General features: G+C 53.7%; 1 protein-coding gene across 1 annotated transcript in view; it reads right to left on the bottom strand.

The window, feature by feature from the left end:
• COL9A2 (collagen type IX alpha 2 chain) overlaps positions 1-12,444 on the bottom strand; it is a 40,382-nt gene that overhangs the window by 7,089 nt on the left and 20,849 nt on the right. The window contains exons 15-24 of the mRNA XM_065421770.1: positions 12,041-12,094; positions 11,215-11,268; positions 9,952-10,005; positions 9,192-9,245; positions 8,367-8,420; positions 6,110-6,154; positions 5,294-5,347; positions 4,512-4,565; positions 3,694-3,747; positions 941-1,012 (exon numbers count right to left, since the gene is read on the bottom strand). Of these exons, the coding sequence (XP_065277842.1) occupies positions 941-1,012; positions 3,694-3,747; positions 4,512-4,565; positions 5,294-5,347; positions 6,110-6,154; positions 8,367-8,420; positions 9,192-9,245; positions 9,952-10,005; positions 11,215-11,268; positions 12,041-12,094 (549 nt within the window). The remainder of the gene's footprint in view (positions 1-940; positions 1,013-3,693; positions 3,748-4,511; positions 4,566-5,293; positions 5,348-6,109; positions 6,155-8,366; positions 8,421-9,191; positions 9,246-9,951; positions 10,006-11,214; positions 11,269-12,040; positions 12,095-12,444) is intronic.

A 12,444-nucleotide genomic window follows, 5' to 3' on the forward strand; every position in this document is an offset into this window, starting at 1 on the left:
TTGGCCCGAGAAGACAAGGTGTGTTGCACCATCGGTGTTTTACATCAGAGGCAGAATGGGGGTGGGGGTAACACACTGAGCAGGGGGCAGAAAGATCCCTCAACATCTTTCTAACCAGGACTTTGGACAACCAAAATAGCCTCCCTAAAACCTCCCTCCCGGGTTACACCGGACCAAGTGCTTTGGCTGGCTCCCCCTAGCTATCCAGCCTGGCTGGATGCTGTGAATAAAGCCACTTACTCCTTCCATTAAAACTGGGCTTTGGGGCCAACTTTTCAGCCAGGCTTTCACTGGGTCTCCATGTTTGTGGGTTCAAAGAACTGCAGGCTCGGTGCTACCTCAGCATTCATTTGCGCTCCCATTTTAAGCCACTTGGGTGTGGATGGGCCTGAACCATCCCATGCCCATTGAAGCCAATGGGAAACTTTCCCGTGACTCCAACTGGGTTAGGATCAAGCTTCCATGTTCCTGACTGGGCTTGTAAATCAGGGATGGACGGAGATAAAATGTGACTGTAAAGAACTGCCTGGGCAAGTTCATTGCCACTCCATTGCATGAGGCAGGACAGCCGACCCAGCCCGTCAAACCACAGGAGGCAAAGCAAGGAAGATCTGCTGGTGCTGGGAGCTGGGCCCAGCCTTCACCTGCGCCGGGAAATCATATCCTCGAGCCACGCAGACATTCCCATTGCCACAGTATCCAGCCATTCATCCATCCACTGTCCCCATCCACAGATCTATCCGCTGCATCCACCCACTCACCACATCCACTGTCTCTATCTACAGTCCCCATCACTGTAATCTAAACTTTTGCAGACAGATTAAATCTTCATGGGGAGGTCCCTAGTGGACTTCATGGATCTCACCTCCCTTCTAATCATTGCTTTTAGCCTCACCCCGCATCACTGTCTTGCCCCCCGTCAGGAATTTCATGATGTTACCTTGTCTCCTTTGACACCTGGCAGGCCCTGTGGCCCCGGGATCCCTGGAGGACCTTGCTCGCCTTTTGATCCCTGGAAATCAAGGAAAGAAAGAAAGAAAGAAAGAAAGAATGTGCGGATGAAACCAGCAGTAGGAAAGACACAGACCTTCAGGGGCGGGGCGGGTGGCAGCTCTGGTGAGGAGAGCGGGGCCAAGAGTAATTTGCGGCTATTCATTTGAATCGAATGCAGCTATGTTCAAGGCTACAGCGAGGTAGATAGCGAACGAGTGAGTGCATACTAGACGAAGAACATAAGAATGGCTAGATTGGGTCAGACCAAAGGTCCATCCAGCCCAGTATCCTGTCTGCCGACAGTGGCCAATGCCAGGTGCCCCAGAGGGAGTGAACCTAACAGGTAATGATCAAGTGATCTCTCTCCTGCCATCTAGACTGCCGAGCCACTGGACCCATAACCTCAGCTTTCCCTCTTGCGCCAGTGGGAACAGTAAAGCGGGGCCTCCTGCGCCCGGTGCAGCGTGTCCCAGAGGGAGCCCAACGGTCTGTACCACGATGTGTTTGTGGAAACCTCAGGCACTTCAAGGGGACATGTAACTCCCATGAACACAGCACCACGCGCTGCAGTATCCAGGGGAGACTAATCCAGCCCTCCATGCGTGTGTTCACCCTCTAGTGACCACGGAGAGGAGGAGAGACCCCTCTGAGTGGCATGGGCTGTGTTTCCTTTGCATCCTGCATGCCAAGATCCTTCTGCCTCCCTCTTAGAGTCACCCAAGCTCCGGCCAGCTGGGCATTTACAGCACCATCCTGGGTCTTCCCGGATCAAGCAAGGTGATGAGGCCCAGACCCTCCCAGGCTTTTAGCACCTAACTCCCATTTCCAGGCCGTAGAGCTTAGCAGCTGCAGGACAGTGTGGTTTCCTGTCAATCATTTAACAGCCGTCGCTCCATTTAAACAGAGTTTCCTATTCAACTTGTTAAAGAAAGCAAAGGGGGGGTGTTTTTCTCTCAACCTCTTGTGTCTTTGAGATGAGCCCAGGAAATGGGAAGGTCTCTCCCAAACTAGCCTTTCTTTACAGTCTCCGTTAAACCCTGCAGGGAGAAGAGCAGGGATGGAGTTTGTCCTCCAGGAGGGGACGCTCTAGCTCCCAGATGATTTATCTCCAAAAAGGCGGGCGGGGGGGGGGGGGGGGGTGCTTCAGAGCCCGCCCTGCAGTCAGAAACTGCCCAAGAGCAGAAAAACACACTCCCTGCTGTGTGTCCTTCTCTCTCTGGGCTGGGGAGGAGACCCACTCCCCGCTTTGGTCAAAAACACCCAGCCGGCCATTAATCCCTGAGTGATTCTCTCCTGCTGCCTAATCCCCTCACCGTCTGGCCACTCGCAGCAGGGGCTGGGCTGGGCTGGCTCAGTCGCCCCTTCATGTTAAAGTTATGCCTCCGTCCCAATTAGTGCACGTGCTGGTTCTTTCAAACTGCACCCTGGTGTGCAAAGGCCAAACCTTCCCGGACGTGGGGCCTCTGTGTCACGTGCAAAACACGTGTGCGGCCGAGAGCCCAGTCTGTGTGCTGCCCTCCAGCACAACTACGAGCGCTACTTGGAGCCTACATGTACGCACAAGGGTGGATAACTGCAACGCGCAGCCCTCTGCACTGAGCCGTAGGAAGTTTCGAGTCCATTGCATGCCTGGCTTCCTTGCTCTCCAGTGCTGGGGGCATAAAATACTAGTCACGATCCCTAGCTCTTATACAGCACTTTTCATCAGAAGATCTCAAAAGACGTTATGTAGATCAGCAGCAGCATCCCCGTTTTACAGATGGGGAAACTGAGGCACGGAGAGGGGATGTGACTTGCTGAGGGTCATCCAGAAGGCCATGAATGGAACCCAGAGCTCCTGAGTCCCAGTCCAGTGCACTATCCCCTAGACCACACCACCTAGGGGTGTGGGTGCCTAGGGGCAAGGTGTGGGTAGATTATGAGAGGAGACACAGGATTAACCCCTTCCTGCTAATGCATTTCTCCCTTCCATAAGTAGCTTAACTGCCAGGCTGCAGCATCTGGGTCCCCATCCACCCTGTGCTCCTGCGTGCAGCACAGCGCACCTGTGCTGGGCAGGGTCAGCAGGATGTGTGTGGCACTGAGGGCGCAATCCTTGTAATGCACTTGGTAAACAGCCTCAGAAGGTAATTGCAGTGCAGGCCACCATCAGAGATGTGCCAGGGTCACACTACGGATTTCTTCTCCCTCCGAGCAATGCAAGTAAAACCTCTGCCGCTTCCAAACGACAGGGAGATACCGGAGTGCCCGGCCCAGCCTGGCAGCCGCAAACCGAGCAGGACTCTTCCTGCTCCGTTGATCCCCCTGGCACATGCTGATTCTGGACCCCAAATCCAGAGAGCGGCTTTGCTGGCCATTCACTTTGCAGGCCCGTCTGCTGCTACATTGGCCTTGCAGTGAGTGGTAACAAACCTCCGTTCCACTGGTGATCTCAGCAGACCTGACGGGGGATGCCCACTGTGTCCTCAGTTCTCTGCCCTACAGTGACCCTTCTCTGGCTACAAACCCGATCCAAGCAGTGCGATCCCCTGCACTGAGCTCTCCTGGGGGTTCAGAAAAGCGGCTCCCTGAGCTCGAGCCCTGGACACTAGGTTTTTGCTGGGGTCGGGGAGGAGGAAAGGGTAGAGGGCCGTTTCCTTCCCCAGGGACTGGCTCTGGATCGTCGCGCGCACACACATATGCCATCAAAGCCACACTCACCACTTTCCCCTGGAGGCCTTGGGGACCCACCGGGCCCCGCTCTCCCCGATCGCCCTGCAGAGAGGAAAGAAAACAGGACCGATTGGAATAGCCAGGGCTGTCGCTGCCCTTCTAGCACTAATCTCTCCACATCATTGCATCCCCGCCTTCCACGCTTTGCACACAACCCTCCTTTGCCTGCACCCCTGCTGCCTACACCCCCACCCCCACCACACCCTCCTTAATACCTGGCATCCCACGAACACGGGGTTCACTCCAGCTTGCCTTCCCCTTTCCCCAGGCCTGGGCACTCTGGGGAAAGGCTGGAGGAGGGGGAGATGGGGCGAGCTTGCATGAGCAGGCTGGGTTCCACACCTGTGCTTGCAATGCCCTCAGCTCTCGCCCTTTCCCCATTCCGGTCCCACTCTTCCCACAGGCAGATCCCAGATGCAGGGACTCCCCCGGGGGGCATGGCTGCCTTATGCTGTAATAACATTTGCCCTTCTAGAGTCCCTTTCACCCGCAGCTCTCAAAGCAAGTTACAAACATTAATGGATTAAGCCTCATTACCCCCAGGTGAAGGGGTATGGGTTAGACCCAGTTTACAGATGGGGAAACTGAGGCATGGATAGGGGCAGGGACTTGCCAAGGATCGAACCCAGGAGTCCCAACTTCCATTGTCTAAACACTCAAACACATTCCCACCCGGATCAAGGAATAGAACCCCGGAATCCTCGTTCCTGGTCTAATTACTGTTACGCAACACGACACTCCCTACCAAAGCCAGCGGAGAACCCAGGAACTCTGCCTCACATTCCCTTGCAACTTGCTAGACTTACCTTCAACCCGGGGACACCTTGTGGCCCTGGCTCACCTGGCGGTCCAAGTTCACCCTAAGAAAAGAATCCAGAGCAGGGCCTGACTATTGGGATGTGATGGAACAGCACTGCCTCCGGCCACTCAGCTAGAGATCTGCTGGAGTTACACAGGGGCAGCAGCTGCCTGTCACCTCTCTTGGTACTCAGATGCAATCATTCACCCTTGGTGCTTTCCACAGGCAAATCACACGGGGGCGGGGGGGTGGCATTCTGTGACTTCCCTGTGCCCCTCCTTGCCAGCCGCACCTGCCGTTTGCAGCAAAGCCAGATCTTTAATTCACACTATTTAATTCAGGGCATCAGGGAATGCTAAACTGGACCTATGACCAGGCCACAGGGGCTTCTGAGTCACAGAATATGGCACTGGGGCTGGGCAGGGCCCAGGGAGCTCTGGGTAACAGAGAACGTGGCACTGGACCCGGATCTGACATTCTTTTTATAAGTTGGTGTAGGATTTTCAAAAGCCACTGTACACCCTGCCTCCTCCATGGCTTTATTTCAGCCCTTGGGACCGACACACAGGGCTTGGAGATGCAGCCAAAGCCACACCCACAGCTCCAGATCTTTTGCAAATAGTGAAGAGGGGGCAGAAGGAGGGGTGGAAGCATCTGATTTTGTTGTCAACTTAATAGAGAGACAAAGAAAACCAAACACGAGAAAAGACGGACGAGTACGCCCTCGTGCGCTGATGGGATGGAAGCCAGAGAGTCACAGGGATAAACAGACGGAGTCTCTTTACTTACAATTTTCCCAGGGGTTCCGGTGATTCCTGGAAGGCCACGGGCACCTGGTTCACCCTGTCAATGAGCCAGAGACAAGATTCACTGCATGTATTATTATTTGTCTCTTGTTACTGGCTAGAAGCCCCAGTCATGGAGCAGGGCCCCATCGTGCTAGGAGCTGCACAGACATGGAACAGAAGGGTTTTCAGTCTAAGCAGAAGACAAGTGACAGACTGACAAAGAGGAGAACCGAAGGAAACAATGAGACAACCATGACAGGCTGTGGTCTCAGCACACCCGTGGCTTAATCATTGCAAAGATTTGGTAGGCATTAAGGCAAAGGAGAGTTTTAAGGAGGGATCCAAAGGAAGATAATGAGGTCATTTTGCAGATGTTCACGGGGGAGCTCTTCCCCGGTGGGAGGGGCAGCATGGGGGAAAGCACAAAGGGGCTTGGTTGGAAATGTAACAAGTGGCAGATGGAGGCTGGCAGCATGGGCCGGATTGGAGGTAGAAATTGACAGCTCAGTTGTATACGAGAGATGATAGGTAGGTAGGGATAGGCTGTGAGGCCAAATACAAGTAATGTTTGAGGCGATGGAGAAGGGGGAACCAATGGAGGGGTGACATGGTCCAAGTGATGAGCTAGGACAAGGATATTTGCCGCGTGGTTGTATTTATATTTACTGGTCCATTTGTTCCCGTGTGCATAAAGGATGCCATCACAACCTCTAGAGATGTACGGACGTAACTTCCAGAGACCATACAGATGGACATAATCATTTGAAGAGAGAGGCTGACAGTACCAGCACGCTGCATGGAGGCTCTTTTCACCCACCTTAACTCCTGGGCCGCCTTTGGCCCCAGGTTGGCCTGGCAAACCCTGGGGAAACAAAAATCAGGTTAGTGACTGCTTGTATGTTGTCAAGGTTCCTTCCCCACTCTGAACTTTAGGGTACAGATGTAGGGACCTGCATGAAAACCTCTAAGCTTCTCTACCAGCTTAGATCTGCTTTTGCTGCCACCACTCCCAATGTGCTAATTCCCTTCCCTGGGTAGCCTTGAGAGACTTCTTCACCAATTTCCTGGTGAACACTGATCCAAACCCTTGGATCTTAAAACAAGGAGAATTTAACCATCCCCCCTCCTTTCCCCCACCAGTTCCTGGTGAGTCCAGATCCAACCCCTTGGATCTTAAAACAAGGAAAAATCAATCAGGTTCTTAAAAAGAAGGCTTTTAATTAAAGAAAAGGTAAAAATCATCTCTGTAAAATCAGGATGGAAAATAACTTTACAGGGTAAGCAAATTCAAAGAGCCCAGAGGAACCCCCTGTAGCCTTAGGTTCAAAGTTACAGCAAACAGAGGTAAACACTCTAGCAAAAGGAACATTTACAAGTTGAGAAAACAAAGATAAAACTAACACGCCTTGCCTGGCTGTTACTTACAAGTTTGAAATATGAGAGACTTGTTCAGAAAGATTTGGAGAGCCTGGATTGATGTCTGGTCCCTCTTAGTCCCAAGAGCGAACAACCCCCAAAACAAAGAGCACAAACAAAAGCCTTCCCCCCACCAAGATTTGAAAGTATCTTGTCCCCTTATTGGTCCTTTGGGTCAGGTGTCAGCCAGGTTACCTGAGCTTCTTAACCCTTTACAGGTAAAAGGATTTTGGTGTCTCTGGCCAGGAGGGATTATAGTATTGTACACAGGAGGGCTGTTACCCTTCCCTTTTAGATATGACATATGTGACCGGACGTAATGTGCATTTTGGATTGGCAATTCCTGAGACACAGTCCTGGCAACTCTGAGGTCCCTGTTGAAGGAAGAGAAGTATCTGTTTTACAGGACCTCAGTGCTGGTCAATGGAATTTAGCCTGCAGGGCAGCAGGGTTATTACAGCCTCCAGGAATCACAGACTCACAGAAATGAGGGCTCAAGAGGTCACCTAGTCCAGCCCCCTGCAGGATTAAGGATTGGATTAATGTATAGAGTACACAGGGTGTAGAAGCCAAAAGCCGGCAAAAGATGTGAGAAGCCAAACTCAGGGACGGGCAAATCTCAGAAGGCTTGGGTTGAATAAGATCAAAAGTTCAGAGTCTTCTCTAAACCCCTTGAGCTGAAATCTCCTGAGACCAGCCTTCCTGTACAACGAATTCTGTCTTGGACAACCAGGGACCCAACAAAACCCAGGTGGCCTTTTGATAAAGGTGAAACAGAATGGGCTGCAGATGCCACGAGAAAGCTTTTCTCTCACAGCATCTTACCACTTCTGCTTCCAGTCTCCAACGCCATCCAGAAGTACCAAAGCAGTTGCAAAAATGGAGGATGAAAAAGTTAAATTGAACTTTTTTGGACTTCTAGAAACGTTTGGTTCGAGTTCTGGACAAAGATTTCAACCAGTTTACCCCTGATCAAAATTCAAGGCCAAATTTTGAGCTAGTCTCAACCTAGGGCTTGATTCTCCTTTCACAGGCATGTAAATCAGAAGTGACTCCACTGAGACCTGATTCTGCTCTCACTTGCACTGTGTGTGAATGAGGAGGGACTCCACTGAGGGCAGTGCCTTCTGATCTGACTTACACTAGTTTTGCACTGACTTTGGCCGAGTTAGTCTTCGTTTACACTGAGTGTAAGTGAGAGCGGACTCAGGATCAAAGTGCACAGACGTCTGAGGAAGGTGAAGCAGGAAGAATGATGGGGCTGAAATCTCAGGGCAGTGAAACAAGTGGAAATCCAACTATCGACTATGCCAACATCTGCACCAGAAGAGACGGAGGAACCATTCGGGTGGGAGTTCACTCTAGACGTGGGCTGTATTTGAGCACCGCTGGATTAGGGAGAGATCAGATCTGGGTCCAAAATTGGCAGCTTAGGCTGATTTGTAGTTAAAGGAGATTCCAGATTAACCATTTCACTGCCGATCCTCCAGTGCTGCTGCATCCAGTACAACACTAATGCCCAGGGCAGCACTGGAGATATGCATAACCTGGCGTACCAAGCGCATTCAGCCGCAGGGAAGCAGTTACGGGATGTCAGCCGCAGGTGAAATGAGATAACCCTGTCTGGTTAGGGGTGGCTCTTGTGCTCCGATACTTACGGCTAATCCTCGGTGGCCTGGTGACCCGGGGCGGCCGGGCTGCCCTGCGCTCCCCTGCAAGGGACATGACAAGTCGTTACTGGGAGGCAGCAAAGAACAAAGCAATTGGAGGCGATTGGGGGCTGGCAGAGCACAGCGCACAGGGGCTGATTTGGGAATAAGGCCCGAGAGCTTCTGCTGCTCCAAGCAGGATGAGGGGAGAGCGCCCCAAGGTGGGAGAGTTTGCAATGCAAAGGGGCAGGAGCATGCAGTGGCAGTTATAGGCGAGTGTCCCAGGCAGCCCCTCACTTCAAATGGCCCCACAGAGGAGGTGGTAGGGGCACTCCCAGCCCCCCAGAAAACTCCGGGTCCCTATAAACACCCAACCCCACCCGCAGTGACCCCAATCTGAGGTCACCAATGGGGGGGGACTGGGGGTGCTCTCCTGGGAACCATCCATGTGCAGCCTCAGCATCCATCCAGTGATGGCAAACCCCATGGCACCTGCCAAGGTCAAAGATGCAGAGATCCTGGCCCAGGGTGCTGGCCCCCTCTCTGCACCCAGGAGTAGCAGTGCCCTGTTGTGCTGGCCAAGCGCCCCTGGTTTCCAGCAAGCACTCGACTGACACAGGGTGCACGTTCATTCCCCACTGCCATGGCAAGAGACTCGGGGGGGCTGGGGCTGCCTGATCCCAGCCACAGGGAATCTAACAAGGAGCAGGGGAATTGACTGTCCGATCTGTACAGAGGCAAAGAGAGACACTGGGAAGTATGGAGGAGCGACTGGAGACATCCTGGTCCTACCCAATCTCTCCCCCCACCCCCCAACCCCTCCTGGCCTCTCACCTTCACGCCAGGGATGCCGGGGGTGCCGTCTTTACCGTCGATGCCAGGGAGTCCCTGCAAAGGAGGAGGAACGGTCGCTGTGAGAAAGTTGCCGGGGGGCGGGGACGGGTTAGGACCAATCTGCTCGGAAGCCCAGACGTGCCGACCTTCCAGTGGAGAAGCCCACGAAGAGGGGATCTGGGGACAGCTGCCTTTGCTGCAGGCGTGACCACACCACCTTATAGCAACGCCCTCTCTGCCCCCCTCGCTGGCAGCTCGCAGGGAGCGGGACAGGACAGAGGGCAGCCCCAAACAGAGAGATGCAAGTGGCTGCAGGTTGTGATGAAGGGGAGCAGAGGGGCAGGCGGGGAGAGGGGGAACCCCAAGCCCCTTGGGAGAGAAGCAAATCGGGTCCGACTGAGGAGCTTCACCCCTGAATCCAGAGCGGCTGGTGCAGCCATATGGGCAGGAGCATCTCTGCGAGGCCCTTGCCCAGCACGAAGCAGAGGACAAATGCAGGGGCTTCTGGGAGCGAGCCCTGTAAGTGGGTAGGAGCCGTGCAGAATGGGGCTCAGAGCAGCACCCAGTGAGTCTCTGCCGAGCAGCCAGAGGAGAGGGCTCTGATGGATGGATGGGTCCAGAGGAGAGGATAATAAAACGCTCCTTCCTCTGGATTCATTCCATCCCAGAGTCCCTGGCCCAGCTCCTTCTCTCCCCTCTGCTTCAGCGAGATGTTCGTGCTCAGGCTCTCCACCTGAGTCCAGAGACATGCTGTACTTACATTATCCCCTTTGGGGCCCATTGATCCCTGGGGACCCCGGAAGCCACGGGCACCCTAAAAAAGGAGAACAAGGATTATTTTACCATCCCTCTTGGCTCTGGAGTCCTGGGGACATCAGCAAAATCCTAGTGGATCAGGTGGTGGGTTCTGCACCCCGTCTTTAGGGGGAGTGTTAACTCATGCAGAATCAAGGGGAGGTATCACAGCACAGCTGGGTCGCAGGGGGTGAGAAAGGAGGGAAGACTGGACCTGATCTGGGGTTAGGTGGGTAATGATTCTCCCAGCCCTCCGCCACCCACCCACTCACTTTGGAGGCCTGGAGCCTCCATGACTGCAAGAATAGGAAACGGAACATCTGGGAGCTGCAGTTCATGGCGTTCCCAAGCTTCCCGCGCAGGCAGGGCTTAGGGTGGTAGTGAAGGAAGTCAGGTGACTTGGAGCAATTTCAAATGCACAAATCTTTATTTTGATTCTTCCGTTGTCTGGACTTTACCTCCGGGGGTCCTCTAATCCCCTAATCCTGTTTGCATGGGATCTGAGTTGATGGCATTTCTGATCATGCTGTGGCTGTGGCGAAGACCTTGAATCAGGTTGAGGGAATGGGCGGGTGGGGGCAGGGCAGGGGCACTGCAATCTGCAGGACCTCTCAGGTCCATTTCTGCCCCAGGGGTTGTAGGGGTATTAGGAAGGGCCAGAGGGGTTTGGAGCTGCTAGAGCCTCTCCATTCAGGGAAAGCACTCAGCAGCTTTTGGAAAGCTATGTGAAGCCACCAACTTCCTGACAGAGACAGTTTCCTTTCTTGTCCTGGAGCCAAGTCTGGCCACAGAGTTACATGTCGCCTGTATCCATGAGAGCAGGGCTGTGTTAGGTACATTAACTGACCCTCCACCCAGCAGAGCTGGAATCAGGACTCTATCCCCTGGCTTGTGAAATGAGCTGGGCTTAGGAACGGCAGAGGAGTCCCTACTGGATATTCGTCCATATCCTAAAACGATCCGCCACTCTGCTCGGGAGAGGCGCTTGATGGGAATAGCAGCTCGGGGTTGGGAGTGCATTGGTAGAGCTGTTTGGGGGAGCCCAGACTGTGATAGCAAGGGGGACCGGGGGTTAGGACAGAGGGGCATTTGGCAGAGCCATGTGTGAGGAGCAGGTCTGGAACACCAGGGCTGGGGGCACATGTGACCACAGGTGAAGCATGAAGCGCATTAAACTGCTTCCCTCTAGGACCTACCTTTCCACACATCAATGAAACAGTTTACTTACGATGTCTCCCTTCTCGCCGGCTCCACCAGGGGGCCCCTTAGGGCCTTCCTCGCCCTACGGGAGAAGGGAAATACACAAAGGCTTAACAGAACTGTTCCAGGCCACAGGCCTGCCCTGCCTCACAATCCATCGCAGAGTGTAGACAATGCCAGGTGATCAGCTAGAACAAGGGCTAATATTTAACAACAAGACCGAGGCGTTTTTCATCAGCCGATCTCCAAGGAAGTCAATATCATTGCCTCCATTTGATAGATGGGGAAACTGAGGCAGGGAGCAGTGAAGCAATTTGTCCAAGCTCACCCAACAGGCCAGAGGCAGAGCCAGGAAGAGAACCCCGGTGTCCTGAGTCCCCGGGCCGGTGCTCCATCCGCTAGGCCACACTGCATCCTGTTTATTTAAACCCATCCCCCTTGTAACAATGTACACAGACGGGGATGAATGTTGCTCCAATTTTGGCCAGTGGATTCAAAGGGTTTGCACAGGTGCAGCTGAGCGAAGGATTTGACTCACAGACGCTTCACTGGGACAGGGGCTGCGGCTACGCTGGATACTCTGGAAGGAATTGGCACTTCGGGGGCAGCCGATGGTGTCAGGAAATGCACCCGGCCTGGCTTTTCCAGGCTGGGGATCTTGGTTTTATTCTGCACGGGTGTCCCTGAGCTTTCACTCACCATGGTAGGACCTACCCTTTGGGAGGATAACAACGGGGCTCTCTGCGAGTCAGACAGGGCTGCACAGACGCTCCCCATGGATGCTGGGGGGGACGTGATCTGACACATCCATACAAGCATTGCAGCAGCCCAGGGAGAGAAGGGAAAGGACTTACCGGCCTGCCAGCAGCTCCGATAGCCCCAACCATTCCCTTATAGCCATGGGGACCCTGCAAAGCAGAGCACAAGTTTAGATTACTGACATGTTATGAACTGTCCTTCCCAGCACATAGGAGCCGGGTCGGCGTGTGAATTCCCTTCCCCCCGATGCTCTCAGACATGGATGTCAGTGACGCTCACAAGGGTATTGAAGGCTGGGAGTTCAGCAACAAGCAATGATGATGATGATAACACTCTGTGCCACACCCCCTGCTATGGGTCAGGGTCATTACCCCCATTTTACAGATGGGGAAACCGAGGCACAGAGCAGGGAAGGGACTCGACCAAGGCCACACAGCAGATCAGTGGCAGAGCCGGGAACAGACCCCCAACAGTCCTGACTCCACGTCCCCTCTTCTGA

The sequence above is a fragment of the Emys orbicularis genome, chromosome 23, assembly GCF_028017835.1.
Source record: "Emys orbicularis isolate rEmyOrb1 chromosome 23, rEmyOrb1.hap1, whole genome shotgun sequence".
NCBI lineage: Eukaryota > Metazoa > Chordata > Testudines > Emydidae > Emys > Emys orbicularis.